Genomic DNA, 24,228 nt, shown 5'->3' with positions numbered 1-24,228 from the left:
TGACATAAATGGAATAAAAATGGAGCAGAAAGGAAAGTCTGCTTATAGAGGAGAAACGTAAAATAAATAATGGAAGAAAAATATAGAAACGTGTAAAACAAAAAGATGTGTGAAAACTAGCATGGATTTATTCTGTTACTTTTTAGACATGGATTATTCCTTTTTTTTCTAGTGCATCTTGTTTTTATACATTATCCTGTCTTTATACACTAGATATTACTTATATAAATGCCAGAAAAAAAACGAGTTCAAAAACTGAATAATACACTTAAATTGAACATCTCCTAATCAATCAGTACATGTGAAATTGACAACTTTTTTGACAATGTTCAAACTTAATGATGACATAATGTATAGTTCGTTCTGCTGTCCCCTAGTGGCTAACATATGAACACTGGTTTATTATTTTCATTTCACAGATAAGAAATGATCAAACTTTTTCTTTTAATTGAGTGAGTATGCAAAGGATTTTCACTCTACTCTTGTGTCCATAATTGTATTTTTATTTGAAAAAAAGTCAATCACACATTGTGTTTTTCATTAAAATTACCGTTAAAATGTATTATCGAAAAACACACTGAAGCACCTCTATGTGCTGTAACTATAGTGCAGTCACGGAGCTCAGGACACAGCAAATGAAACCGTAAAAACATATTTATTGTATTTCTATTGCTGTTTCTATTGTGCTACAATTGTGCTTTATTAATGGTTACCTATTAGTGCTACAATTAAATAATCTCCCTTAAATCGTAAAATATGATCTAAAACTCCTAATGATGCTGACATTTTGATTAAATTCAGACTTATAGGAGGTGATAGGAAACCATATCTACATTTACTTAAACATAATTAGATCAACTTTTGGTTGAGTGCTTATCTTTGTGCTATTTATTAAATTACCGATAAAAGTGCAGAACATTCATTCAGCTCACCTAATTATTTTCTTTTACATCAATCACGTAGCTCCTAATATCAAACTACTAGTGTGTTATTGATTAAAACCTATATTCTGCATGTTAGAGACTTCAAACCTAAACTGTATGTTATAACACTTTAACACTTGTGCTTTGGAGCAGCAGCAGCAGCAGTCTTTAGTCTGGGCAGTTTTTCTCCTTCACTGCACCCCCACCAGCTCTGTGATCGGCGGAGCAAACACCATCAGTTCCTGGTATTTGTTGAAGAAAAGACGGAGGCGGGAGAAGTAGCTGTCCTCCTGGTACGGGAGCTTCTTTTCTGTCAGATACTTGGAAACGACAGGCTTCACCTGGAAAGAGGAGGAACGTACAGTGGGGCAAAAAAGTATTTAGTCAGCCACCAATTGTGCAAGTTCTCCCATTTAAAAAGATGAGAGAGGCCTGTAATTTTCATCATAGGTATACCTCAACTATGAGAGACAGAATGAGAAAAAAAAATCCAGGAAATCACATTGTAGGATTTTTAATGAATTAATTGGTAAATTCCTCGGTAAAATAAGTATTTGGTCACCTACAAACAAGCAAGATTTCTGGCTCTCACAGACCTGTAACTTCTTCTTTAAGAGGCTCCTCTGTCCTCCACTCGTTACCTGTATTAATGGCACCTTTTTGAACTCGTTATCAGTATAAAAGACACCTGTCCACAACCTCAAACAGTCATACTCCAAACTCCACTATGGCCAAGACCAAAGAGCTGTCAAAGGAGACCAGAGACAAAATTGTAGACCTGCACCAGGCTGGGAAAACTGAATCTGCAATAGGTAAGCAGCTTGGTGTGAAGAAATCAACTGTGGGAGCAATTATTAGAAAATGGAAGACATACAAGACCCCAGCTAATCTCCCTTGATCTGGGGCTCCACGCAAGATCTCACCTCGTGGGGTCAAAATGATCACAAGAACAGTGAGCAAAAATCCCAGAACCACACGGGGGACCTAGTGAATGACCTGCAGAGAGCTGGGACCAAAGTAACAGAGGCTACCATCAGTAACACACTACGCCGCCAGGGACTTAAATCCTGCAGTTCCAGACGTGTCCCCCTGCTTAAGCCAGTACATGTCCAGGCCTGTCTGAAATTTGCTAGAGGGCATTTGGATGATCCAGAAGAGGATTGGGAGAATGTCATATGGTCAGATGAAACCAAAATAGAAGTTTTTGGTAAAAACTCAACTCGTCGTGTTTGGAGGAGAAAGAATGCAGAGTTGCATCCAAAGAACACCATACCTACTGTGAAGCATGGGGGTGGAAACATCATGCTTTGGGGCTGTTTTTCTGCAAAGGGACCAGGACGACTGATCCGTGTAAAGGAAAGAATGAATGGGGCCATGTATCGTGAGATTTTGAGTGAAAACCTCCTTCCATCAGCAAGGGCACTGAAGATGAAGCGTGGCTGGGTCTTTCAGCATGACAATGATCCCAAACACACCGCCAGGGCAACGAAGGAGTGGCTTCGTAAGAAGCATTTCAAGGTCCTGGAGTGGCCTAGCCAGTCTCCAGATCTCAACCCCATAGAAAATCTTTGGAGGGAGTTGAAAGTCCGTGTTGCCCAGCGACAGCCCCAAAACATCACTGCTTTAGAGGAGATCTGCATGGAGGAATGGGCCAAAATACCAGCAACAGTGTGTGAAAACCTTGTGAAGACTTACAGAAAACGTTTGACCTCTGTCACTGCCAACAAAGGGTATATAACAAAGTATTGAGAGGAACTTTTGTTATTGACCAAATACTTATTTTCCACAATAATTTGAAATAAATTCTTTAAAAATCCTACAATGTGATTTTCTGGATTTCTTTTCTCGCATTCTGTCTCTCATAGTTGAGGTATACCTATGATAAAAATTACAGGCCTCTCTCATCTTTTTAAATGGGAGAACTTGCACAATTGGTGGCTGACTGAATACTTTTTTGCCCCACTGTATATACAAGTCACATGTCATTTCTTACCAACCAGGAAACAGTATCTAGTATATGAGCATGCATTGCTACAGATAGAATGAGAAACAACTGTATTGCTGGGTAGCAGACAGAGTGAGAATAGGGCAAACATTAAAGTCTAGGGTTCCATTTCAATAAGGTGCAAATCCAAAAGATAGGTGAAAATCACTGAGACACAATGCAAAAAGGACGACATCAAGCTAAATCTGAAATGACTTTGTAACTGGAATTGAGTTAATCTCAACATTTACATACAAGTGGTTTTATTTAGTTTTTGAAAACAAATGTAATACTTCAGAGAGTATTGCTCTCCTATTCAGTTGGCTGTCAAAAGAGATGTAATTGAAGCAGAAGTGGCCGTTGTATTCTGACTAAAATAAAGAAAAACAAAAATAAGTGTTTTATTTTTGTGGTTGCAAATAGGGTATAGCTAAACATTGCTAAAGTTAGCAATCCTCAGGACCCTTTTTTTCTATCAAGTAATTGTTCCTCTGGGATGACTAAAGTAATCTTTTTGGAATAAGAATCCGATTTATTGCCAATTTGGTTAAAACACACAAGCAGTTTGCTTATGGAGCCTAAATACCCAGATTAAGAGGACTTAAGTTGTGAGAAAAGGACCAAAACTTTAGCTAGTATAAAGACTATTTTGTTTTCTATTATTGGAATAAATGTATTGGATTTTAAAGTTCATCCAGCTTTTCTGTGTCATTTTTGCTCTTAAGTAAGACAAGAGCTTTAATTAAATGAGTGTTCTTAATTTAAATTAATCAGGTTTGAACACTTGACAGATCACAACAAAGAACTGGCAGGCAAAATGCTTAATGGAGACGGAGAGAATAATTGCAATAAAAAAGGTACACGTTCAAAATAACCCACTTTATTTTGGATATGGATTTATGAACACTAACGGGGTGCAAGTTTTCTTTAAATACTGTTTTAAACATTTCAAGCACTAACAGAATAGTTTGGTGTTTAGCTAAAATCGGGGTGGTTTTGTTCGCACACGCTTACTTCCCTGCTCAAGTGTTCTCAAGAGAACTCGTCGTGAGGAGTGAACTGACATGCATGTGTAATATCCGTGGGTGTGCGTTTACAGCCTCCTCTACAAATGATGGCCCATGGAAAAATAAAGCTGTGTGAGCCCAGGGAGATTCAAAATCAATATCAGTGTTGATCCATAATATTTGCTTTAAAGGTGTCTGTCATATCTATTGTAATATATTAGTGTAATTATCCAAAGAAATGGAAAATTCAATTTCCTGCCAGCTTTTTTTAATAAAGATATCCCTAATTATAATACCGTACCTTATTATCTAGGCATTTATGAAGTAATTGTTGACACATAACATTAATTCTAACAATAAAAAAACTGGATGTTAAGTTTTGTTAAACAGAGTTATTTAGAGATTTAGTAAGTACTGATTGCTGCACTTATAAAATAAAAGAAGTATTTCGGTATTAAGTATTTGCTTCACATACCTTGTGCACTTTTTAAATATGTTTTTGCACAACTATTACACAATAGTTGTCAATAAAACTGGGAAGGACATCTTACACATAGATACTTGGTAATCAGGCAACTGCAGAAATGACATTGTTTAATGCCAATACATTATAATTTGCGAGTAAATCTCCCTTTGTGTTGCAAAACAATCCTCTAGATCTGCAGTGAAAGTGCATGCAGCATGTGCAAACTGATAATATATAATGACTTAGGGATTAAACCTCACCTTTAGGCACATGTTATCAGACAGGAAGGGAAAGAGATGGTGCTCCACGTGGCAGTTGATAAGAGAGTGTCCGAACATCCAGTCCAGCAGGGGGTTACGTGGCAGGTTCAAGACCCCGTGGGTCATCTGGTAGATCCTCTTTGGTCGGCTGGTCGCAGAGAACATGTGGAGGCCAATGTGCTGCCAAGAATACAATGTTTTAGACAAGTTTAGTCATTGTATACAGGCAATTACACAGGTTAGGTAATATGTTGACCATAGCGTCCAGGTTTATAATATAAATGTGTAAAATGTGTTTTCTCCAACATTAAAAAAAATAGTTTTACAAATGAGAGACAAGGTTATCCTCGGTTAAAAGGACTGGGTAACCTTGTGTTCAGGGAAAAAAGATAGGACAATGGCCAACAACAGCACCAGGATTCAGGGGAGGGCAGGTTGTCATTGTGACCCCCCAAAGAGAACAAACATTTGCCCCTGTTAGACTCCTGACTTCACATTGAGAACATGCTTTTTCTAATCCACCTTCTCACACTTTGATCAGAACAATGCACAATGATTTGCAGCACTCAGACTCCATGTGGGAAAATCATGCATGAATTGTTCCTTTTTAATCCTGTAGTTCACTGGCTGTTCTGATCTATGGGAACACAATGCTGCGCTGAAAGGGGTGCTCTCATGATTATTTGGCATGAAATGACCCAACCAGCATTCTTCACCAAATGTGTGAGAGTGGAATTTAGAGCTAGCGGAGTGGCAGTCTTTGTGATAGCTGTTCTGGAGCTTTCAAATCTGTATAATTATACTTCTAAAACTATTCTATTGATCGTCATTACATTTCTACAGACTTTTATTCAGCCAGCAGGTTAACGCTTGGGGCATTTTCTGGAAAAATACTTGAATAAATGGCTATCATTGTCTATCGCTTACTTCAACCAACCAATCAAATTAAAGTACCACTCAATGTTTACGATTCTGGAAAAAGCGCAAACATATCTGTCATTGTGAAAAAACCTTTAGTGCCATTCTTTGCTCCTATTTAAAAATTGACTCTAGTTTTAAAATAATTGATGCCAACCTCTTCTGGAGCAGCCATTATTATTTTAAACAAACATACATCTCTATGTGGCTTTACACGCACCTAATCGACGCATGTAGCTGCCAGTAGCTCCTCTCAGGACGCTTATTGAAACCCTGACTCAAACACATTACGCTACTTAGAGCCTGACATGATAGATTTTTGTGTGATCTCAGGATATAGTGGGGACCTATCTGCCATACAAGGTAATACGTTTGGGTGTTCAGTGCAAATATCAACAAATTTCCGTGCACCGCTGACTCCACTTTTAACTTTCCATCTTCCATTAATGCCAGGTCAGAATGGAACAACACTCTGCTTATATTATGCTAAAAATGGTGATAATTCAGCACATTTTACCTTCTAAACATCAGCATATTAGCATGATTATAATCTCTATAAACAGAAATCTGCATATGAATTTGTAGGCAACTGAGCAATCCAATTTCAGTGGGCTTTGGTTGAATGCATGTAAAGGATCCATGTCGAGAGCAAGAAAGTGTTATGCGCTGCCTAAATTACAATCTCAGAACCCATTAGCCAAAGTCTGTCGATGATTTAGCTTTTTATGAGCTTTAAATTAGCTTGCTAGCTTAATAAGTGTGAAACTTTCTGAAACTTTACTCCATTCCCTCAACACAAGTTGTTAACAGAGTCTTAACAAATGACAGGCACATTACAAATGAAGTCTTTGCCCATATACCCCCTAGCTACAAAGAAACCCCCGAAATATAACCCGTTGCACATGGAGGCTTTTCATCATCAAATGGACTAATGGGTTCCAAGTGTACTTTTATTATTGCTAGCATGCTGATGTACACATAAAGCTGAAATCTGTATCCAAAAATACCTACACTTACACACACATACCTTACACAACTGCTAGCAAGGCTGCAGACCCATCCCTGTTTGAGAATGCACTGAACAGGTATAGTACAGCTGCATGCTGCAGGTATTTCTCACCTGGAAAATGTTGACATGGATATAGGTCACAGAGAACATTGCTCTGCACGCAAGCATACAAAGCAAAGCGCTTAGAGGCGATAGGAATCCGGAGACGTGTATCAGGAGCCAGTACTGTGAATACAGGCCCAGTGTTACCATCAGGACGGTCCGAACCATGATAGCCACAGAGTTTCCTCTAAGGTGAGCTGCAAATCCAGAGAATCACAAGTATGAGAACAATTTCACAGCTAAGTGAGAGAGGCAAGGTAGCAGGGGAACTTGAACAGGATCAGAGAGTAAGAAATCTCAACTTTATGCTGAAAGTCACAGTTAATGTTCTTGAGCAAACTCATAAACCATCTGTACTTCTTTGGTGCCCTGGCGCCTCTTACCGAGTGCAACAAGTGGAGTGATGATAGGCACGGCCAGGGGTGCTATGAACAGGTAGACAGTGCGAGGCAGGAAGGGGACCTTCCATACACTGGAGTCCCCCAGTCCAATGACATTAGTATGAGCATGATGCATCTTAATGTGTCCCTGAACTCCGGCTTGCGCTGAGAATGAGCCGCAGATCTGAGTGGACCAACATAAGCACAGATGGGCATGATTATGAACATCCATCAAACAAAACCATCACTGATGCAACTTATAAAACAAGCACGGAAATATACAGGCTTTAAATTGTATTAATGGACTTTACTCTAGTTTTAAAAGGTTGTTTTGCTGTTTTTCCTTTCATTAGCAGCCAAGAACAGGATTCACAGGTTCAAGAGTTTACTGAATTGATTATTGTAGCACTGGGACTGAATGTTTTTTAATGCCTAATTTGTTGTTGTTTTTCATGGGAATATGGATAAGGCTTAATTAACATTTGTTTAAACTCTAATCACCTTTAGTGTCTTGCAAAATGTTGTTTTGAGGATATTGTATTTACATTTGTTTTTCAAATATTTGCTTTCATTCTGAGCCAGAAATCTTAATTTCATTAGCACAAACACAACACTTTAAAGTCTTTATTCTGAATGTTTTTACATGATTATTAGCCTACAGAACAGTACAGCTTACAAAAAAGAAATCAAATCTGATACATGTAATCCATGACTCCCTAAACCCGTGAACAATCCCTCGGTATCCTCTGTAGGAGCATTCAATCACAGGATATCACATTACACCTTCCAGCTTTACAACAGAGGGGTTTGTTCATATTTATTTTATAGTTTGGTATATTTCTGATGTATCCCTATAAATAACATGCAGAAGATGTAGTTTTGAATGGTTGCTGACGGTATGTTTTGATGTATTGAGGGAATAAAAAGACATGTTAAGAGTTCCGTTTGATATAGTCCTTGTCTCTAATACGTTAATATAATGAAACCTGGATGAACCTGCATGTGTGTATTCAAATGAGCAAATATTTCTTTAAAAATGTCTCATTTGGATATTTAAATACAATATAGGATAACCTGTAATACAATAATGTTTTGTCCTGCATATAATCAACTGGGGAAGTTTTATCATTCTTTTATGATTTGAAATGTTCTCTATTTCCATACCAATATTTAAATATATGGGAGGCTCGCTGAGCATGAGGCCTCATTTACACACTTTCACACCTGCTGTGTGAGAGACATACAGCAATGGTCTCTGAGCACATCACTGTAATAGCTGGGAGTTAGGTAGATTAGCCTGATTTAAATAAAATATGTTTATTTACTTTCCTGTCCGAGAGTTAGATAAGAAGATTGATACTACTCTCATGTCTATGAGCTAACTTGGAAGCTACAGTTAGATATCTTAACATAAAGAATAGATTTAGGGGGAAACATCTGACCTGGCTCTGTCCAAGGGGAATAAAACCCTCCTAACAGCATCTCTAAATAATAAACACTGTATCTTGGTGTTCTTATTTTTAGAAAAAGTAATAATAGAACAAACAAGATTAAGTTTTATGATGCTAACATTTCTTGGACCTGGCAGTGACTTCCTCGAGTCAGATTGTTGTTTCCAGAGTCAAGGATGTCTGGGACATAACCCCCCATTACACCTTGTCTTTTGTGTATTGACAGATTAAATTTACAAGATATACTGCTCAATTACTGACCTTTAAAGGTAATTTGTTACAGTACCTTTGGAGAGAGACAGGTTATCTATTTCCCCTGTTTCCAGGCGTTTAGGCTAAGCTAAGCCATGTTGCTGCTTGCTGTAGTAGAGATGGTTCAGAAAGGAGATATCACAATTTCTTGTATCTGTGTAATTTATGTTCCTCCACTTTCCCGTTCCCTTAGAGACTAGCAACAGATCCCGAGTCTGTCACTCCAATGGGAGAAATTATCGTCAACACAGATTTTTGACGATTCTTTCGACCAATTGTGACAAAATTAAATATTGGGCCCATTTTCACACATCCCAATATTCAGACACTTACATGACATTTTTAGCACGAACAAATTGAGAGAAAATGCACTTTGTTCGAGACCATTCTCTCTCCAACACACTAGTTCAAAAGGTTATCTAATGTTGGCAGACACCCTAGTTTAAATAAATGTGGCTGTTAGCTGTAAGCAAAAGAAAGTCTAGAAAAATGTTCCAACGTTAACACAAGGTAACTCACTTGGCGCAGTTTAGCAGTATCTTAATGTTTTCTTAAATTACATATCTTCTTGTTGAACTCTTTGCAAGAAAACTAATTAGCTACAGTGAGGAATAAACTTCAAGTGTCTAATCATAATCTGTAGTTTATTTCTGAACATCTCACCTCGATAAAGAAGATGGCCCAGAACTTCGCCCAGGCCTGCGACTCGCTCAGGGACCCGTGGCTGGCCAGATGTGTCCCTTTGAAGGTGATGACAGCATGAGCCATGCCCATCAGTAGCATGCCAGCTGAAAAGTACAGAATCTGAGAGGAGCCCAGCAGCAGGAAGGCTGTAACACAGAGCACAGGGACGGACCATAATCTACGTTTGTTCATTTATTAGAGGTATGGGACACTTAAGGAAGAGTAAGGGCCTGGCATGAGGAGAAAAAACGAGAGAAAGAAGATTAAAAAAAAAAAGTTTGGATAGTGTCTAGGCCTATATGTGAAGATTAAAGTCGAACCTGCAGTATTAGTGCAAGTGTAGTCACAACAGACTAAAGGACCCACACTGCCAGCCATGATCAGTGTATCTGTTATCCGTGAGCAGCAGCAGCATCGGTGTGACTTTCAACCATGACATGCAGGAAGATCAGGTGAAAGAAAGTAACCTCCTCCTGCAGGTGAATGTGCATCTTTCACACCTTTGCATGGCGACACGGTTTTTATTTACATGTATTTGTTTGATTTGCATCGCCTGAATTTATTGTAGATTCTATTTTTCCTTTGTCCTGTATTCTAGTCAGATCATTCAATCCAATATTCTCAAACATTAAAATATTAATAGTCAGCTAAATCTCCTGTCAGCAAATTCAGTGTGATGATACAATTATTTCACTCTAATCCCTTTTAAATAGTGAATTAAAAGCAGTGTCGATGTAGTCTGAGGATTGTAGGGCCTACTCCGCAGCCGTGGAGGATCCTCTGTCTGAATCTCCTTACCCATAAAATGGTGCTAATACTCCTATTGCACCTCCTATTTCAAAGCAGACTATTTTGAGGTGATAAGTCACAAGCTCTGTGATACACAATGACAGATGCCTCCTTAGGCTCAGACTGAGATTAAGACCCCTCTGTATGCAACTCACTAATTATAAAAGCTGAAGACGAATGCCGTAGTAAACATTTCTGCCACTATAGTCTCTGAATAAAAACAAAAAGAAAAGTGTTTGATCACAATGATTTTCCAAAAAAAACAAAAATATCCACAGAGATCCTCTTCAAAGCAAACAGACTTGGTATTTAAAACCATTGAAAACTATAAACTTTAAAAATCAGCGAGACTGCTAGCTAGCCGCTAACGTTAGCATAGCTTGTTTTTCTGATAACTTAAGATCCAGACTAAAGTCCTTCCTTCAGTCAAAATATATAGTTAAAAACAACAAAGATTTTAAAAATGAATTATGATATTATGGCCTAAAACTGTAAAATTAAATAATAATAATAAAAATGAGAACTCTTCCGCTGATGTAGGTCAAAGGGGATACAATGTTAATGATAGATCAAATGAAGCCGTTTCCTTTTTTACTAAAACGACAGATTAGTCCAGTTTGAAATTTATTGGATGTCTAGTCATTTCTAGACGTTTTAATGAGGACATTGATGTGTCTTTTATTGAGTGACGCGAGATATGATACATAGAAGGACATATTAGGATTAACATGTTAGGGCAAAACGAAAAAACAAAAAAAGAAAACAAGATAAAAATACATAATGGTGCCGGATGTGTATTAGTGAAGGTTCAAGGGCGGTCTTTTGTGTAGAGCTTTATGATATATGTCAGTCTTGGAGATCCATAGTGGGATAAATGTATAACAACATTGTATTTTCCGGGTTGGGATGGGATTACCTAGTCCCAGTTGAAAGTAGTGTGTTAACTGGCAGCCAGTCTACCAGTCTACATTACAGCTGAAGCTTGAACCAGGTGTCCTGTGGTGCTGCTTGGAGTGGTCACTTCCAGTGATCAAGTGACATGAGTCACAATAGGCACCAGTCCTAAGGAGGTCAGTAACTGACCACCAGTGACCCAGATACAGGGGATCCATAGGATGCTGTGAATATGTAAAGCAATGATGGAAAACAACCCAGTTGGACTGAGACGAGAGAAAGTTTCATTTACACTTTCAAAATAGCGATATAAAACATGATTGATGGAAAATGACTTGTTTAAGAAGCCAAAAAAAGGAATTCAAGTTGTGTTAAAGGTGAGTGGCTATCCTATTTCAGACTCTAGGATATTGCTATAGTATAATTATTATTTTTTTTTTCCAAAAGTTTTATTTAGACTATTAACAAAAAAGGTCTGGCAGATTTATAAATAGTGAGATAGTCATTGGGTAAAGCCTTTGATATAAATATCTTGTAATTAACAACAATAAGATATCTGCATTCCAAGTTGATGTTTCTATCTTGTGTCATATAGTCCCTGCCATGATAATAAAAAGATTTATAGAAGATGTAATAAAAATAACAAAAGTACAACACGTTCTGTATTACTTGTGTCTTTGATGACTTATTATCATCCCAACATTTAAGATGAGACAACGATGGAAAAAAAACTTTTATCAGACACAGGTCAGTTTTAAGAGTTATAAATAAAATCTACATCTGAACATTTGTCAAATGTTTAGATTTATGTTTGAGAAGAGAGTTAACATTAACACGTATCTAATAAAATAATACCTTACTTGCATATTTAAACATACGTTTTCAGAAAACCTTTCATAAAAAATATAGTTGTCCTAATGAAAGTTATCAACCTGAGATATTTCACAATGATATTTGTTTGATTTCTCACCCTATTCACCTAGGGAAAGGCATGCATGTAGTCTTACCCGGGGGCAGACAGAAGAATGCTGCCGCCAGGATGCTGCAATCGATCCCTCTCCTCTCCCACCAGCTGCTCTCTTTCACCATCTTCTGCACCAGCTTGGTCAGCTCCATCATCAGCGACTCCTTCTCCCCTTCTCCACCTCCTTGCCCTTCATTCTTCTTCCCCTCCGAATCCCCTTTCCTCTTCACTGACATCTCCCCCATCCTCTCATCACCTTCTCTCCACTCCTTCGGTACATTCTGCATGTCGGCTCCCGTGCTGGTGACCGGCTCACAACAAGCTCACCATGCGGTCAGTGTCCTCTTACAAGCAGCCAGTGATCAGCCTTCACGCTGCACCCTGAGAATAAAGTCCACAAGTCAAAGTATGCATTGCGAAAGTCCTTATTGGCTACACAAGCATTGTCAGAGAGGCCCAGCCCCCTTCCTGCTGCTTCAAGAACCTCTGTACCCTCCTCCTCTACCACCTCATCTCTTACTTTTCCCCCTCTGTTCCCCCAGTCAGCTGACTCCTGACGCAATCTAGAAGCAGTTGAATGTGTTGTCCCACGACCCAAAGATGTAATGTGATGGAAATCCTTGGAAAATCCTGTCACAGGCTGCCTAACACAACTGCAGCTGCTCTGCTCTGTGGGGACCTCTCCCTCCTCTGAGCTGTCTCATACATTCTGCATGTGGCTCGCCCCCCTTGTGCTTCTTTGTGTCAGCTCCCCTCCCTCCCATCTCTGTAACCTTGGCAAATGTCCTGGGAATGGAGAGAGAGAAAGGAGTGGATTAACGGTGGCTGTTCAGTAGTTTCTTCACAAGGAGAAGGTTCAGAATGAAAAGGAAAAGATGCTGATGTGCAAGAATGTGCTCTGATAGTTGGGGTGTGTTTATGACCAGAGCATATGTATCTGGTGTCAGTGCTGCCTTTTTGTTTCTGGACACAGGCCAGTGTTCTGGGCTTAAGGCCAGGCGGACTGCAATGTGCTCTTTAAAGTATACACTGTGTGTATTTTTTACTCTGAAGGACAGCAGATGCTGCAGAGGAGGGACCATGGGGCTGTCTGCTAGCTCAGCTTACAGCTTACTCCCCCAGCCTTAGCTTGTTGTTTGCTTGTTGCTTTGGAGACACCCCAGGTGAATAGGTGAAAAAAACATTTCAACAGATAGATACCACCAAGAATCTTTCCCATTAAAACTGTTGTATTTTTGTATTACCGGAGCAGAGATGTGTTATTGGACATGTAAAACAAACAACAGTTAAAATTGTTTTGACATATTAGACAAACACTTTTACAGATGGAAGTTCAACCACAAAGAAACTTTCCCAGGTTCATTAGGACAATTGTTTTTTGGTTTTACACAGAACGGCAGAGGTGAAAGGGGTCTGATAATGCTAATTAGACGGCACAAATGTGTACTGTGCCTCTACTGTGACTTGTCTCCATGCTTTAATGTGCAAAAAGCTCTTTCTTCTCTCATACTGCCTGTGCCGCAGCACCTCTTTTCACCCTCTGTCTGAAACCAGAGCCCAGTCTGCTCTGATTGGTTAGCTGGCTGGCTCTGTTGTGATTGGTCAACCACTTAGAGATGTCCCGCCCCGGAGCCTATCATGTAGAATGTGTTGGAGCGCTAACCAATAGATGAGTGATAAATAGTGATGTCATTATGTTTACAGAAGTAAATAAAGGAGTTCAATGGAGGCGTTTCAGGCGTAATATAATGTTATATAATCAGACAATAGATACAAACCCTTTTGTGAAACCTTTGGAATACAGATATATGTTAAGGAAGAACAACAGCCAAAACAAATTTGACAAATGCATCAAAAACCAATGTTTTTGCTTTTGATCTCTTGCCTTCAAACACAGTCTGTGTATTTTTACTCTAAAGGACAGACCCTGCAGAAAAGGCCCACAAGAGCACCAGGTGGTATGCCAGCTGCACCCACATCCTCCCATAAGCGTGTTGTTTTTATTTATTAAAAGCACTATTTGTTCATCAGTGTCACTCATTTTAACAAAGAATGATAAATCAATGGGGCAAAGGTGAAGTTCACAGATTGGTAATATCAACATATATTCACACACAAAACAAGTCATTTCCACTTTATTTTAATAAAAGATAATTATGGTTGTGGGTACATCTTTTAGATACAAAAACAGTGTTTTACAAACATAACATTGACATTCATGCACAGTCATAATCTCAAGTGCACAGACACAGACCTTCAGAGGAACGAAATACGCCCAGAGCAACCTGAGATAACAGTGTTATCTAACGCACACTCACATAACATTTTCTTTACTGTTGCAAAAGAGTCTGCAGACTATGGCAGTCTTTGAAATAGTCCATAAGTACTAAGTTGCCATTGTGTATGTGCCATGGAGTAGTTTGAAGTAAGAAAACTGTACAGTGAAAACATAATAAACAACATTTTCCAGAGTTATGTGCATTCAGTAATACATTAATCATTCACATGTAATCATATTGTATGTGGCAAAGCTTTCCTATGAAATGTCTTTTTTTCCCAAGTTTCGGTCTAGGTTGTTGACTCCACTCTGACAGGATTAGGACATGATAAATGTACATGGAGCCAGCCTCGTGAATGCATAATATCTTTACTGTGTGTTCATCCTGTAAATTAAAGAAAAAACATGTATTCTAATATTAAACAAACACACGTGTCATGCTAATGACTGGCAGGCCTATCATTACATAAAATAAATGCCACTAGATGGTGCCATTTAGCGTGTAAAAACCCTCTGCTGCAGACCCACACACGTGTTCTGAGTTATTCTGGCCTATCAGATCTCTCTCTGCACATGATGGAGTTGGGTGGAGCCAAGCTAGGAGTTTGCTCTGCTCACTAAACCCTATGTTTTGAAGTAAGCGTGAGTAATGTGTTTTTTGAGAAACTATTTTGGTTTTTTTGTACTAAGTTGACGGACTTATTACAGTCCTGCAATGACTGAACTGCCTATCTACCTAACTTCAGCGACCTGTCTCTGGACTCTGGTTTGGTCTCTGGACTTGCGTGTCACTGGAGTGTACTAGCTGCTAGCTTGACAGCTGTGAGTATATACAATAGCCATGTGCGTTTTCTACTTTAATGATGACGATTTTGGTGGGAATGACTTTTGAGGAATACCTGAACTGTTTCAGTGTTGCCAACTTTGAGAATGTATCGCTATCGACTTTAGAGCTAGTGCTGCTAGCTACTTTCATTGGAAAAAGAGTTGGCAACACAAGGCTAGGTCTTTGGTTGGATAATACATTTTTTTTTTAAACCTAGCATACTCAGTCCTTTGTCCAAGTGTTTCCATCCCAAAACTTTTAAGGACGTTTTCAACTTTTGCAGTGATAATACATTGAAGTTAGTGAAAACTGGATGAAGGATTCAAAATGGCGAACGTTCACTTCAATAAAATCTGTTGGCAAAAGGCCTTACTTTTCAGGCTTCCGTGTTCGCTTCTGAGTTATGTGGCCAACTGCACAAAAGCTTCAGTGTCACTTTAACCACGCCTGTGCCTGGATCTGTATCTCAGTATTATCAGGTGGCAACGCTGATAGTATCTAAGTTGTGTAAGGAGCATTTTCTCCATTATAAATAAAAAAAGAAACAAATGGGCGTTTACTCGGATGATTTCTGATAAACAATCTCTATGGGAATTTTAATATGTTACAAACTCGGTCATTAGAGATAACTTGGTAAAAATATCTTCGACGTAACTTTTCAATGCATGTATTATAAACTAGTGATGCCCTGTAGATTTAGGGCCAACATTAAGGCCATTAACATGGATTAAGGTTTTATAATTCTGATGTCTGCCACCCCTACTAAATGTTATCTACACACTATGCATGCAAAACAAAGGCTGGTGTGCTTTCTTTTTCAAACATCACGTGCATTATAACACTGACCTTCAGAGCAAAGTGTCTTCAATGGCCTCTGGTTCGTCTATGGTGTCCAGGCGTCTCTTGCAGGCTTCCAGAAGTTTCTTCCTTGGGCCCAAAGGGATGTGAATGCTGGTGAGATCATGATCAGAACAAAGCAGCAGAGCCTCCAGGTCAATCTTCTCTCTCCTGAAGATCGGCATGAACTCACTGAGGCTTTGAGAGGCCAGGAAAGTATCCAGAGGACTGCTCTCTAGCTCCAAGTCCTCATCCAACCCAACGTCGGTCTCTTCCCATGGCAACTCCTGAAGGTTCCTTTCTTGCAGGCTCAAGGCACTGCCAATACTGTCCTCATCCAAGCTTGGCGAGCGTTGAGGCAGAGGTCCTCGTAGTCGAACATTAGGTGCCCGGCCCAAAGGTTCGCTCCCTGCTACACTCCCTTCGTCTCTTGTACCGATACCAAACATTCCTCCAGTCAAATAGTTCCTCCTGAACACCATGGTGCCAAGCCCAGGTCGGGTAAATAGGGAATCACGTCCTGAGTCGGCGCTGATCTCCGAATATGCGGTCTCGTGGAGGCCTGGGTCGCTCATGGCACGGGAGACAGTGTCGCCGTCGTCGTCATGGTCGTGGGCGAACATGTCCCGGATGTTGAGGCGTGATCGCTCCTTGGGGTTGGCGTATGTGCCCTGTTTAAGGAACATGACATCATTGCCAAGCTGCAGACCGGACAGCGAGCGCACACTTTTCCTCCCGTCCTCGTAGATCTTGAAGGTTCCATCACCCTGCTTCTTCTTCTCGAGCTTCTTCTGTATCTTAGCCTTGCCCTTGGCTGTGGATTGCAGCGTGGCCTGAGAGGCAAGTATACAAATGAAGAATTAAGAAACACAAATTATATCAGGAATGGATATATCCACAAACAATTACTGGAGTTGCAACTCAAACAAGTCTTTCCCCCTTGGTACCACTAGCACTCACCAAACAATATAGCCTAGGGTCCTTGTCTCTCTAAAGACTTGAAACATGATCCTTGACTTTTATGATTGAAATTCCAAGATAAATATAATATTGCATCTTGTTGTTTTAACTAAGATAAAGCAATACGTTTTTAACATTAAACTCCTACAGCTAGGTCAATCTTCAGCAACGTTTTATCTAATTTGAATTGTGCCATGAACATACTGTATCATGTCCAAATAAAATGGGTCGTCAACTTGCAGAAGCTATGAGACCTTGTGTTTCCTGTGGGGTATTTCTCATTCTATGCCTTCCCGGCTGAATAAAAAACGTTAGGTAAGATAACGTAACATTTGCAACTGTTTATAGCTAAATGTACTAGCTAGTTATCTTTATTATGCAAGTGGGATGCTGTTCAATCACAGAACTTAACGGTACTGCATCTTTCTAGACTGGCAGAATAATAATTAATTGACAAACGCCATTTGTGATGTGAATGGCACACTTGAAATGCGATATACCATACATGCTTTTTCCGAAATAAGGTTCAATCCACCACAAAGGGACTGACTTCATGTTAATATATTCCATTTTAACACAACTACCTGCGAGTATGGCATGTTGGAGGTGACGGTGTTGAACTTGCGGCTCAGTGTACTGCCGCTGGTGTAGCTAGAAAAGCTGATAGCATCAAAGTTGTCTAAAGCTGCTGACTCCTTCATGAACTTCCTCTCCATGTGTTCACGGTGCTTTCTCTGGAGCTTTGCGCAGTCTTTGATCCGGTGCTCTGCTGCGCGAAATGCCCGATCTTTCAGTTTGGTGACCAGCTTTGGGTTGAGGGTTATCTGCTTGGCAGTGATGGAGTCCAGGTAGCGAACACAGTCCATGTGTCCCTTGGTGGCGGCCATGTCCAGCGGTGTGTGGTAGTCGTTGTCCAGACACCACACGTTGGCACCGAAAGCCACCAGGAAGGACAGGCAGTTGTGGTGGCCATTGGCAGCTGCCAGGTGGAGCGGTGTGTTGCCCCAGATGTCACACTTGTCCGGATCGCCTCTGAAAGACAGAGGAGAGAAGACGCCAAGTAGGATCTCAACATTACTGGATTTACGTAAACAGTAAGATTTCTATTACTTATCTTAAGGAACTGTGTGATTCTCTTGCAGGTTTTAGCCATTTTAATTGTGTTACTCACTATATAGTCAAGGTAAGTGGGTACTTTTGCAACCTTATTTTGTATTAAATTAAGTTCCAATACAACTAAATGTGACTCTCGAGTAGGGACCATGTTATATTCTTGTGAATTGAAACAATAAAACAATAACATTGAGACAAAAGTATTTAGTAAAGGTATGTTTGTTGTATTTTTTTAAAATTCACCTACATAAATTTAAAATAGGTCTCCAGGGTAAAAGATCTCTATCCCAACATCCTCCAGAAGCACTTTTTTGGGGGAGAAAATAACTTTTCCCTTAAATAGTCAATGCAGCAAATTGGGAACAATTTAAGACCAGGCTGACTTTTGGTTTGGGGTTTTTGTAATATTAGACAATACAAGAATTAGGTTGATGTATAGCAAAGTGCAAGTCATTTGCATTATTCCATTATGGACATTTTCAGTAGATCTTACTTATTTGATCTCATACACCAAACAGATGTTTTTAGCAGAGTTCTGGCATGCTGCAGACACTGAGAAACTCAACCTCACTGGCTGATCACCGTACATTGTTTTTGTTTCATTGTTAACTGAAAATCTTTAGGTTTTGGTATGTTGGTCAGACAAATAAGCAATCTGAAAGTAACATTTATATATATTTTGTCTTTTCCAGTAATTATATAACATTTGTTGAAAAAACTATAGATTACTAAATGAAAAAAAACGTAATTTATAGCCTTGACATTTACTGTGCATCACCGGTATGTTTGCAGTGTTTTTTTTACCCTTTTCAAATGACAAGGAAACAATAAAAAGCTAATATAACCATGGTATCAGTAAAGCACTACCCACAATGCTGTGCAAGAAAAACAGGAGGAACAACAACACACACTGGACTTTGAAATTACATTTTGGTTCAGTGACACACATGTAGCATGTTGACTTTTCCGCAGGGTGCGGTACAATCTCTTTGTTTTGAGTCCCTCCTCTTCCTGTTTTCTCTCCGCCCACATGACCGGGCCGTGGCGGGGGCCTGATCAATAATTGAAAAGCTGCAGGTTAAACATGACAGAGGTGACGTTGCATTATTTATCCCACACACCAAGAGCCTATTTTCTGCAGACACCTAAAGGCACAGTTACCACACACTGCAGAGTCCCTACCTTTATCAGCATGATGGCTGATTTCAGTTCCTTGGAAACTGCAGACCTGGCAACTTATACAAATGTCCCCATCGGATATTAGATCAAATAAGATGTGGTTTATTTTTATGTTCATAGCATCAAATGTTACTCTTTTATATTTCCCTGTCAGCTGAAAGGGCCATTAAGCAGATCCAATTCCAATAGTACAAGCAAGAAATCACACCAAACTATCTCACACGGTAACTGGAACCCTCTGCAGCTCTGCCAGGACCTCTGACTCCGGGATGATACACAAACCTCAAACAACCACCTGTTTACTCTGAAACTTTAATACTGTTTTTGGTACCAACCGAAATGTATCCTTGTTCTCTGTGAATGTTTGCCTGGAAGTTCCCACCCAGACCCAGCGTTTCCGACGCTAGTAAACAAATGTTGTCATGATAACACGCTCAGGTGACCATGTAAACATGCAAAACATACGCATGTTAGCATGTCCACTGTGAGCATGTTGTTGTTGATGTACCTGTGGAACGGCCTAATAGAGCTGCTAGCAGGACTGCTTAATCTTAAAATGTGTTTGAAATGGCATACTAATGTACTGTACTTAACTAAACATGTCATATCCAGCAGGCACTTCACACTGAAGTTAACTAGAGAAAAATATTCTCTGTATTACAAGACTGTGTTGCATGTCTGCATTGATCACGAGACTGTATGGGGCAGTAGATTATGTCCAATAAGTTAATGCAGCGTACTCAGCAAAACCCTGGTAATGTTCACATACTATTGAGTTGTAACCATTGATGCTGAGTAACTAAGTACATTTACTCAAGTACTGTACTTAATCACAATCTTGAGGTATTTGTACTTTCCTTGAGTATTTCCATGTTATACTTTGTAGTTTCTACTCCACTACAATTCAGAGGTAAATGGTGTACTTTTACTCCACTACATTTACCTAATATATTTAGTAACTTTACAGATTTGGATTAATGATGGTAAATATAATCAGCCCTTAAATCAGACTGTACCTGTACCTGTTCACCTGGAGTAAATTCAGCAGCTACCCTGCAGTATACAAAGCCATTACAACTAGCTGCACCTTTACCAGCTCTGAGAACACTTTAATGATCAATAATTATAAAACATATCAGAGATATTATCCTGAAATGGACCAATCAAACAATGACTACTTTTACTGTCTCTACTTTAAGTTCATTTAGATGCAGAGTACTTTTTACTTTTACTGGAGGAACATTTTGATTGCAGGACTTTTACTGAGACAGAGTATTCCTACACTCTGCAACTTCTACTCTTACTCAAGCACAAGATCTGAGTACTTTTCCCACCTCTGGTTGTAACGCACCACATACTCAATTTCTTTCTTACTATGACCTACAATGAATAGTAGGTAAGTATGCATTTTCACACTCATAGTTTTTTATGGTCATTTGATACAGCTTGACTTAACTTGTACCATGTTAGCAAAATATGATCTGCAATAGTAGGTTCTAAAAGGCCCTGAACATTATTTCTCAACCAGCTACTCACGAGGGATGGCTCCCACATGAGCAAACTATTTCCTGCCCTTTTGTCTCTATTGTCTCACTAGTTTAAAGGTGATGCTTTTATGCATTAACTTTTAAACAATCACCATTAGATATTTTCTTTCTTGCTTATTTAGTCATAAACATTTACTGTTACACAGAAATACAAGTTTTAAGGTGCTTTATTAATACATTGTTAATATGGCTTAATATTTAGTAATACTAAGGGATCTGTTTTAGCTGATATTGTGCCTTAGTGGTACAAATTCAGTCAAATAAATTGGGGTTTGGGTCTCTAGGTTTGATGCCTGAAGTTTGTTATGTTTACTTACATTTTTTTCTTTTTCTTTATATATATTTTACTTTGTTATTTTTTCCCCTTGTATATTAGTTAGACAATGTATGTTATGACCAACATGTTGGCTACCTTTCGCAGGAAAATATTTCAGTACTAATGATTTAAAAGAAATAAAATAAAATGTGAGATTACACATGTTCCTCTTTAAAATCGCTTCTGTTTTCCTCATTGACCTTCTGCTGTGAATTTTGTTCTGCAGCTCAGCTTTACTCCTCTGTCTTTGCTTCATATACTCTACACCACATCCTCCATGAACTGCTGTAGTAGAAACTCTCTGTCCATGTGACCTTTCCCCCTGTCTGCTGTCCCTCCTAAGCATCAAACCCAACTGCCCTCCAGTTTACTGCTCGCCTTATAAACCTGCCACCAGCAGCATGACATACTGCACTGTCCCCTGCTGTGGAATCTCACACTGCTTCCTCTCCTAAACCTTGAACAAAAGCCTTTTATCATTATCTCAGTGTTCTCTAACAAATATGCAGCAATGCATGAGGCTGTCAGAACACTGATCATACTGCATGTGAGCTTACAATGGTTTCTATAACATAACTGATATATCAGGTTTATAGTGTAATACCTGCACTTACAGTACACTGGGCCCATTTCACGGATTAGCCACACGTGACATTAATACAAAGGTATCGAGCATCACTCTTTCTAGAGTGTGTTTTATGTATGAGCATTAGCTATAAGTGACCTTTTCTTTGTAATCAGGCAGTTAAAATGTATAACTGCATCTCCAGCAGCCCTGATTACATTAGCGATGGGGGCGGGTTATAAGATGTTTATATTAGTGCTAATAAAAGCAGGCACACAGTGCTGAGGTCCACACTATAGAATACATACTTGTATTTATTCGTGTGAAACTTGAGGGCCAGAGAGATTGGTGTTAACACATTTTATAAAAACAAAAAACAAGTGGGGACATAAGTCCCTTCTTCTAAAAAAATATTTTCTCTTCCCAGAAAATTCAACAATACTTGATTATAGTTTGTCCCATTCATGTCCAAAGAGTATATTTAGTATTGTAAGGACACAACATTGACATTGTTAGATCCAATGATTCACACTTTTATTATGAGTCAGAATTGACAAGGACAAATTATTTAAATGTCTAACAGCAATTACATACGTGTGCATATCCTCTATCTGCAAGATATAAATAAATATTGTGAAATAAATAGAAAGAACAGTAGTACTATGTGCCCACAGTCATAATGTATTGTGATAAGAATAAGTCACTTAGTTAAATGTTTTTGACCAATTTTTAAAATGTCAATGTCAATTTAGAAATATCAAATATATTTCAATATTTAAAGTTTTTTAATTCTAGTACGTGAAGTACATTTTAAGAAATCCACTTATTTACACTTTTACACACAGAAAATAGCCTGGAGATGATAGAATAAAAGGTCAACAGTAACTGGTGGTCATATAAACAGACATGTTATAATGTTTCCCTCACTGACACTTTACTGTTTTACTGTTACTGGATGAATAACTCGCTAGTGACGGAATGCTCGGACTCACCCTCTCCCCACGATGAGCCGCAGGGCCTCCAGGTTTCCGTGGTACGCGGCCCATAGGGTCGGTGTCATCCCATCCTCATCCGGTGCGTTCAGCTCCTTCCGTGTGGCCTCCTTCAGCACGTCCAGGTAGCCGTCCCGGGCCGCCCGGTGGTACCGGTCGTTCATGGCGGCGCCCTCTGCTTCGGCAGCCCGCCTGGCTCACTCTGGGCTCGGTTCCATGGAGGTTCTGGAGGGTTTGCCTTGTTAGTAAGGCAACTTTTAAAGTCCGGTGTCGGCGTGTGAGCAGCGGTCCAACGGCCCGGAGAGGCACGGAGCTGGCTGACAGCCTGGTTGCTATGAGACGAACACGAGGCGTGCTAGTTGTCATGCAGGGGCGGAGCTATAAAGAAAGACACGCCCCTTTTCAAAACTGAATAGCATACGTTTTTATTTTTTATTTTATTAAAACGTTCATTTAGTTTGATCTTCTTTGTCCCTTCCTCATTCTTTGTATATTCTTTGGATCTTAGTGGGAGTAACAACTGAACTGAAAATAGGAATATAAAATGTGGTTATAGCAACATTTATATCTGCATTTTCTTTATTAACTAACAATAGTGTAGTTATTTAGGAATCATGCATAAGTGATTTCTTTTTATTTAAAACGGAAACCCAAGAATATCTTTGAAATGTTTGCCGGTTTGAAATCCTATACCTGGAATAACGTATATTTTAAATATAAAAATACCTCTTGACTATATTTTGCAGCACAACTTCAGACTTTTGGATGTATTTCTTCTGAAGTTCCAGGCATTTCCTTTTTTCTTTCTGTGTGTTTGTAAAAATCATTTAGCAGATAGTGAAGTTAATATTTGTGTCAGTTTTAAATTATGAATTAATCTACTTTTAATGCATATTGATTTAAAATGCTGGCACTCTAATCTTTACCAAAAATAATTTAGACTTGGTGTTCACTGTGATGACTTTTAAAACACAAGCTGGTTTATTGACTGTTTTTTTCCGTAATCCATACAATAGAAAAACATGGAAACCAACACCTTTCCTAAAAAGCAAAAAAAATACAATGACATTTCCATAGCAAACGCAACATGTTTACAAAAGCAAAAAGCATGATGTAAAGCAGGCCTACACTCAATTTGTTTTAAATCGGCTAAAACATGCAAAACCACCTGCATGAACATTTGAATGTGACACTGAAAGTCAATCCAGAAACACCAGCAGTTTCAGCAGGTTATCAGCTGTGACTGAACTATTAGCTGCCACTTGAAGCACTGCAGTGATAAGAGTGAGGTTTCATTCATTAGTCAGTTCCTGGTGTAGAGTACACGCAAACAGAGACATTACATGGCAGAGAGCCCCGCTGATAAACCCTTTCAAAGTAAAATAACCTCACTGACCACAAACCATTTTTTTGGATTCAATGTAACAGAGTGTAAATTATTAAAATACATAAAATCCTTTTAAGGGTTTAAGTTTAAGGCATAGCTATAGGTCATCAAAGTTTCGGACCAGGAAGCGAACTACAAATAAAAC

General features: G+C 39.1%; 2 protein-coding genes across 3 annotated transcripts; both read right to left on the bottom strand.

Moving 5' to 3' along the window:
* Positions 1-104: 104 nt before the first annotated feature.
* fads6 (fatty acid desaturase 6) lies at positions 105-12,432 on the bottom strand. The gene is made up of 6 exons (XM_063893150.1): positions 12,127-12,432; positions 9,416-9,582; positions 7,053-7,233; positions 6,679-6,866; positions 4,641-4,820; positions 105-1,264 (listed from the first exon to the last, which is right to left on the bottom strand). The coding sequence occupies exons 1-6, from the start codon at positions 12,368-12,370 to the stop codon at positions 1,115-1,117; spliced, it is 1,110 nt and encodes a 369-aa protein (XP_063749220.1). The 5' UTR covers positions 12,371-12,432; the 3' UTR covers positions 105-1,114.
* On the bottom strand, positions 12,337-22,993 carry LOC134870762 (pre-mRNA splicing regulator USH1G-like). Of its 2 annotated transcripts, none has more exons than XM_063893149.1 (4): positions 22,697-22,993; positions 17,569-18,016; positions 16,034-16,857; positions 12,337-12,464 (listed from the first exon to the last, which is right to left on the bottom strand). In XM_063893149.1, exons 1-3 carry the CDS (start codon positions 22,858-22,860, stop codon positions 16,036-16,038), a joined length of 1,434 nt encoding a protein of 477 aa, XP_063749219.1. In that variant the 5' UTR covers positions 22,861-22,993; the 3' UTR covers positions 12,337-12,464; positions 16,034-16,035. The 2 variants fall into 2 exon arrangements, with proteins under 2 accessions (XP_063749219.1, XP_063749218.1); XM_063893148.1 differs by lacking the exon at positions 12,337-12,464 and adding an exon at positions 14,203-14,746.
* Between the last annotated feature and the right edge of the window lie 1,235 nt (positions 22,994-24,228).

This window comes from Eleginops maclovinus, chromosome 10 (assembly GCF_036324505.1).
Source record: "Eleginops maclovinus isolate JMC-PN-2008 ecotype Puerto Natales chromosome 10, JC_Emac_rtc_rv5, whole genome shotgun sequence".
Lineage (NCBI taxonomy): Eukaryota > Metazoa > Chordata > Actinopteri > Perciformes > Eleginopidae > Eleginops > Eleginops maclovinus.
This window is presented reverse-complemented; position numbering and strand designations above follow the sequence as displayed.

Excerpts from the sequence above, each read along its gene's own strand:
- fads6 (XM_063893150.1), bottom strand. The coding sequence starts at position 12,370 with ATGCAGAATGTACCGAAGGAGTGGAGAGAAGGTGATGAGAGGATGGGG. Across the intron at positions 9,583-12,126 it reads ATTCTTCTGTCTGCCCCCGG|CCTTCCTGCTGCTGGGCTCC; the intron begins GTAAGACTACAT and ends TCTGTGTTACAG. Across the intron at positions 1,265-4,640 it reads CTGATAACATGTGCCTAAAG|GTGAAGCCTGTCGTTTCCAA; the intron begins GTGAGGTTTAAT and ends TCCTCTTTCCAG.
- LOC134870762 (XM_063893149.1), bottom strand. The coding sequence starts at position 22,860 with ATGAACGACCGGTACCACCGGGCGGCCCGGGACGGCTACCTGGACGTG. Across the intron at positions 18,017-22,696 it reads CGGCTCATCGTGGGGAGAGG|AGGCGATCCGGACAAGTGTG; the intron begins GTGAGTCCGAGC and ends TCTGTCTTTCAG. Across the intron at positions 16,858-17,568 it reads CCAACATGCCATACTCGCAG|GCCACGCTGCAATCCACAGC; the intron begins GTAGTTGTGTTA and ends CTTGCCTCTCAG.